The sequence below is a fragment of the Oncorhynchus nerka genome, linkage group LG2, assembly GCF_034236695.1.
Source record: "Oncorhynchus nerka isolate Pitt River linkage group LG2, Oner_Uvic_2.0, whole genome shotgun sequence".
Lineage (NCBI taxonomy): Eukaryota > Metazoa > Chordata > Actinopteri > Salmoniformes > Salmonidae > Oncorhynchus > Oncorhynchus nerka.
The window spans coordinates 22,978,191-22,985,690 of NC_088397.1; the positions used below are offsets into that span (position 1 = coordinate 22,978,191).

The following is a 7,500-nucleotide window of genomic DNA, read 5'->3' on the forward strand; positions in this document are numbered from 1 at the left end:
GAGGGACTGGGGACAGAGAGAGAAGGTCAGAGAGAAGGTCATAACCACTGGGGAGGGACTGGGGACAGAGAGAGAAGGACAGAACCACTGAGGAGGGACTGGGGACAGAGAGAGAAGGACAGAACCACTGGGGAGGGACTGGGGACAGAGAGAGCAGGACAGAACCACTGGGGAGGGACTGGGGACAGAGCGAGCAGGACAGGACCACTGGGAGGGACTGGGGTCAGAGAGAAGGTCAGAACCACTGGGGAGGGACTGGGGACAGAGAGAGCAGGACAGGACCACTGGGGAGGGACTGGGGTCAGAGAGAAGGTCAGAACCACTGGGGAGGGACTGGGGATAGAGAGAGAAGGACAGAACCACTGGGGAGGGACTGGGGACAGAGAAGAAGGTCAGAACCACTGGGGAGGGACTGGGGTCAGAGAGAAGGTCAGAACCACTGGGGAGGGACTGGGGTCAGAGAGAAGGTCAGAACCACTGGGGAGGGACTGGGGACAGAGAGAGAAGGACAGAACCACTGGGGAGGGACTGGAGACAGAGAGAGCAGGACAGAACCACTAGGGAGGGACTGGGGACAGAGAGAGAAGGAGAGAACCACTGGGGAAGGACTGGGGACAGAGAGAGAAGGTCAGAACCACTGGGGAGGGACTGGGGTCAGAGAGAAGATCAGAACCACTGGGGAGGGACTGGGGACAGAGAGAGAAGGACAGAACCACTGGGGAGGGACTGGGGACAGAACCACTGGGGAGGGACTGGGGACAGAGAGAGAAGGATACAGTCAACGATACATCCACCATGGATGTTCCCGCTCTGGGAGAAGTGGAGCTGGATGAACTTCCCAAAGCGACTAGAATTGTTGTTGTACACTGTCTTGGCATTCCCAAACGCCTCCATGATAGGACTGCACACAGAGAGGAATGTTAGTGTGTGTGTATTTAGACAGTTGTGTGTGTGTGTGTGTGTGTGTGTGTGTGTATTTAGACAGTGTGTGTGTGTGTGTGTGTGTGTGTGTGTGTGTGTGTGTGTACCTGCTCTGAACGATGGACTGCTCCACTGGTGTGGTCTTCTCAGAAGGAGGCATCCCAGCAGAGTTCTGGCTCATCACAGACAGGAACTGGAGCAGCAGCTTGGTGCTCTCTGTCTTACCAGCCCCCGACTCCCCACTGGAACACACACGCACACACGCACACACGGTCACACCCTAAAAACCACACTTAACCTTTCTCTGACCTTCTCCACCAAATGAATCTGATAGGTCAACACAATTTGTCTAGACTATAACATATATTAAACAGTGATTGGTTAATAGATATTGAGTTAGCCTTTGGTCTGTAAACCAATCAGATTCATGACTGAATCTTCATTGGATGTGATTGGACAAGGGGTCAGATAGGAAAGGTATAAACAACAACTTCCTATTCGACCAATCAAATCTCACCTGATGAGGACGCATTGGCTGTCGTGTCGTTTCCAGATGCAGCGGTAGCACTCATTGGCCACAGCGAAGATATGGGGCGGGAGTTCTCCGATGTGGTGTCGACTGTACAGCTCAACTCTATCTAGGTCATACATGCCTGGGATCTGTTTATAAGGGTTCACTGCTGCCAGGATACTGCCTATGTTGGTCTGAGACACACACACACACACACACACACACACACACACACACACACACACACACACACACACACACACACACACACACACACACACACTAGTTGTATCCAGCACCAGGATAAGATGTACTATATATTACTCAGAGAAACACAGACAGAGGAGAGAACAGAGCTAAAGAGAGGAGAGAGGAGAGAGGAGAGAACAGAGCTAGAGAGAGGAGAGAGGAGAGAGGAGAGAACAGAGCTAGAGAGCGGAGAGAGGAGAGAACAGAGCTAGAGAGAGGAGAGAGGAGAGAGGAGAGAACAGAGCTAGAGAGAGGAGAGAGGAGAGAGGATAGAGGAGAGAGGAGAAAGGAGAGAGGAGGCCAGCCATTTTGGAGTAGAAAAGAGCAGTTCTTGTTTACTTCCCTTACGTTCAGCTGACACATCAAGTCAGCAAGCCTCACATCGGATCATATTCTGTACTCCGCATATTCTCTGGACACACACACACACACACACACACACACACACACACACACACACACACACACACACTGACACAGAAACTAATACGATCAGCTTAAAGGAAATCCCTCCTCATCATCTCGATAAGGTCATCCGCCGTGCCCCCTGTCTCACACAGACACACACAGTGTGTCCCCTCATCTACATTATGTCCCTCTGTGTGTCTCTGTGTCCTTTAAGCCATGTATCTTTCTATGTTCTGTGTCTGTCTGCCTGTCAATTCATGATATCAAACCTATCTCTATTTAGGGGAAAACACAGTACTGTTGTCTACTACTGTAGAGAGGTGCATTATGGGTAGTAGGGCTGAGGCTGGGTGCCAGTAAAGCAGATGTGAACTACTTAGCTAGTTACCATGCAAGAGTGTGTAATTTATAGACCACCTCCCCAGACACACACACACACGCACACACACACACACACACACACACGCACACGCACACACACGGACAGAAGAAGAGATGATATAAGCTGATTTGTGTTTCCCGTCAAAAGCCTTTAGCCAGGAGATTACCGGAAGAGGAGGGGAGGCATTCATTGTATAGCACATGCATGTGTGTGTGTGTGTGTGTGTGTTTAGTGTGTGACTTACATAGATGCTGTCCTTCTGGTAGCGCTGGTAGAGGTTGTGCATGATGGCAGCTTCGTGTAGTTCTGCCAGAGTGGACATGTCCTCCACCCCATCTATACTGGACTGATGCATAGCGTACACTCTCTCTCTAGTCACCTCAGCCTGCTGGAGATACAACACCTAGAGAAGACGGGGGGGGACAGAGACAGAAAGAGAGGAGTGGAGATATATATATATATATATATAGAGAGACAGAGACAGAAAGAGAGACAGAGGAGTGGATATATATATATATATATATATATATATATATATATATATATAGACAGAGACAGAAAGAGAGACAGAAAGTGGAGATATATATATATATATATATATAGAGACAGAGACAGAAAGAGAGGAGTGGAGATATATATATATATATATATATATAGAGACAGAGACAGAAAGAGAGGAGTGGAGATATATATATATATATAGAGAGGAGAGACAGAAAGAGAGTGGAGATATATATATATATATAGAGACAGAGACAGAAAGAGAGGAGTGGAGATATATATATATATAGAGACAGAGACAGAAAGAGAGGAGTGGAGATATATATATATATATAGAGACAGAGACAGAAAGAGAGGAGTGGAGATATATATATATATATAGAGACAGAGACAGAGACAGAAAGAGAGGAGTGGAGATATATATATATATATATATATAGAGACAGAGACAGAAAGAGAGGAGTGGAGATATATATATATATATATATATAGAGACAGAGACAGAAAGAGAGGAGTGGAGATATATATATATATATATAGAGACAGAGACAGAAAGAGAGGAGTGGAGATATATATATATATATATAGAGACAGAGACAGAACAGAAAGAGAGGAGTGGAGATATATATATATATATATAGAGACAGAGACAGAAAGAGAGGAGTGGAGATATATATATATATATATATATAGAGACAGAGACAGAGACAGAAAGAGGAGTGGAGATATATATATATATATATATATAGAGACAGAGACAGAAAGAGAGGAGTGGAGATATATATATATATATATATATATATATATATACAGAGACAGAGACAGAAAGAGAGGAGTGGAGATATATATATATATATATATATATAGAGACAGAAAGAGAGGAGTGGAGATATATATATATATATATATATATAGAGACAGAGACAGAAAGAGAGGAGTGGAGATATATATATATATATATATATATATATATATATATATAGAGACAGAGACAGAAAGAGAGGAGTGGAGATATATATATATATATATATATATATAGACAGAGACAGAAAGAGAGGAGTGGAGATATATATATATATATATATAGAGACAGAGACAGAAAGAGAGGAGTGGAGATATATATATATATATATATATAGAGACAGAGACAGAAAGAGAGGAGTGGAGATATATATATATATATATATAGAGACAGAGACAGAAAGAGAGGAGTGGAGATATATATATATATATAGACAGAGACAGAGACAGAAAGAGAGGAGTGGAGATATATATATATATATATATATAGAGACAGAGACAGAAAGAGAGGAGTGGAGATATATATATATATATATAGAGACAGAGACAGAAAGAGAGGAGTGGAGATATATATATATATATATATATAGAGACAGAGACAGAAAGAGAGGAGTGGAGATATATATATATATATATATATAGAGACAGAGACAGAAAGAGAGGAGTGGAGATATATATATATATATATAGAGACAGAGACAGAGACAGAAAGAAAGAGGAGTGGAGATATATATATATATATATATGGAGATATATATATATATATATATAGAGACAGAGACAGAAAGAGAGGAGTGGAGATATATATATATATATATAGAGACAGAGACAGAGACAGAAAGAGAGTGGAGTGGATATATATATATATATATAGATAGAGACAGAGACAGAAAGAGAGGAGTGGAGATATATATATATATATATAGAGACAGAGACAGAAAGAGAGGAGTGGAGATATATATATATATATAGAGACAGAGACAGAAAGAGAGGAGTGGAGATATATATATATATATAGAGACAGAGACAGAACAGAAAGAGAGGAGTGGAGATATATATATATATATATATATAGATAGAGACAGAGACAGAGACAGAAAGAGAGAGAGTGGAGATATATATATATATATATATAGACAGAGACAGAGACAGAAAGAGAGGAGTGGAGATATATATATATATATATATACAGAAAGAGAGGAGTGGATATATATATATATATAGAGACAGAGACAGAAAGAGGAGTGGAGATATATATATATATATATATATATATATATATATATATAGAGACAGAGACAGAAAGAGAGGAGTGGAGATATATATATATATATATAGAGACAGAGACAGAGACAGAAAGAGAGGAGTGGAGATATATATATATATATATATATATATATATATATATATATATATATATATATATAGACAGAGACAGAGACAGAGAAGAGTGGAGTGGATATATATATATATATATACAGAACAGAAAGAGAGGAGTGGAGATATATATATATATATACAGAGACAGAGACAGAAAGAGAGAAAGAGTGGAGATATATATATATATATATATATATATAGAGACAGAGACAGAAAGAGAGGAGTGGAGATATATATATATATATATATATATAGAGAGACAGAGACAGAAAGAGAGGAGTGGAGATATATATATATATATATAGACAGAGACAGAGACAGAAAGAGAGGAGTGGAGATATATATATATATATATATATATATATATAGAGACAGAGACAGAAAGAGAGGAGTGGAGATATATATATATATATAGAGACAGAGACAGAAAGAGAGGAGTGGAGATATATATATATATATAGAGACAGAGACAGAAAGAGAGGAGTGGAGATATATATATATATATAGAGACAGAGACAGAAAGAGAGGAGTGGAGATATATATATATATATATATATAGAGACAGAGACAGAAAGAGAGGAGTGGAGATATATATATATATATAGAGACAGAGACAGAGACAGAAAGAGAGGAGTGGAGATATATATATATATATATAGAGACAGAGACAGAAAGAGAGGAGTGGAGATATATATATATATATAGAGACAGAGACAGAAAGAGAGGAGTGGAGATATATATATATATAGAGACAGAGACAGAAAGAGAGGAGTGGAGATATATATATATATATATATAGAGAGAGACAGAGACAGAAAGAGAGGAGTGGAGATATATATATATATATATATATATATATAGACAGAGACAGAGAGAGAGGAGTGGAGATATATATATATATATATATAGAGACAGAGACAGAAAGAGAGGAGTGGAGATATATATATATATAGAGATATAGAGACAGAGACAGAAAGAGAGGAGTGGAGATATATATATATATATAGAGACAGAGACAGAAAGAGAGAAAGAGTGGAGATATATATATATATATATATATATATATATAGAGACAGAGACAGAGACAGAAAGAGAGAGTGGAGATATATATATATATATATATATATATAGAGACAGAGACAGAAAGAGAGGAGTGGAGATATATATATATATATATAGAGACAGAGAGACAGAGACAGAGAAGAAAGAGAGAGTGGAGATATATATATATATATATATATATATGGAGATATATATATATATATATATATAGACAGAGACAGAAAGAGAGGAGTGGAGATATATATATATATATATATATATATATATATATATAGAGACAGAGACAGAAAGAGAGAAAGTGGAGATATATATATATATATATATATAGAGACAGAGACAGAAAGAGAGAGTGGAGATATATATATATATATATATATAGATATATAGAGACAGAGACAGAAAGAGAGGAGTGGAGATATATATATATATATATAGAGACAGAGACAGAAAGAGAGGAGTGGAGATATATATATATATATATATATATATATAGAGACAGAGACAGAAAGAGAGGAGTGGAGATATATATATATATATATATGAGACAGAGACAGAAAGAGAGGAGTGGAGATATATATATATATATATAGAGACAGAGACAGAAAGAGAGGAGTGGAGATATATATATATATATATAGAGACAGAGACAGAAAGAGAGGAGTGGATATATATATATATATAGAGACAGAGACAGAGGAGTGGAGATATATATATATATATAGAGACAGAGACAGAAAGAGAGGAGTGGAGTGGAGATATATATATATATATATATATATATATATATATAGAGACAGAGACAGAAAGAGAGGAGTGGAGATATATATATATATATATATAGACAGAGACAGAAAGAAAGAGAGGAGTGGAGATATATATATATATATATAGAGAGACAGAGACAGAAAGAAAGAGGAGTGGAGATATATATATATATATAGAGACAGAGACAGAAAGAGAGGAGTGGAGATATATATATATATATAGACAGAGACAGAAAGAAAGAGGAGTGGAGATATATATATATATATATATAGAGACAGAGACAGAGACAGAAAGAAAGAGAGGAGTGGAGATATATATATATATATATAGAGACAGAGACAGAAAGGATATATATATATATATATATATATGAGACAGAGACAGAAAGAGAGGAGTGGAGATATATATATATATATATATATATAGAGACAGAGACAGAAAGAGAGGAGTGGAGATATATATATATATATAGAGACAGAGACAGAAAGAGAGGAGTGGAGATATATATATATATATATAT

The 7,500-nt window shown here is 37.6% G+C and overlaps 1 protein-coding gene across 1 annotated transcript in view; it reads right to left on the reverse strand.

The window, feature by feature from the left end:
- LOC115126418 (unconventional myosin-X-like) overlaps window positions 1-2,856 on the reverse strand; it is a 29,826-nt gene extending 26,970 nt beyond the window's left edge. Inside the window, exons 1-4 of the mRNA XM_065024734.1 lie at window positions 2,716-2,856; window positions 1,439-1,626; window positions 1,029-1,163; window positions 777-901 (exon numbers count right to left, since the gene is read on the reverse strand). Coding sequence (XP_064880806.1) covers window positions 777-901; window positions 1,029-1,163; window positions 1,439-1,626; window positions 2,716-2,826 — 559 coding nt within the window. The 5' untranslated portion in view covers window positions 2,827-2,856. The remainder of the gene's footprint in view (window positions 1-776; window positions 902-1,028; window positions 1,164-1,438; window positions 1,627-2,715) is intronic.
- Between the last annotated feature and the right edge of the window lie 4,644 nt (window positions 2,857-7,500).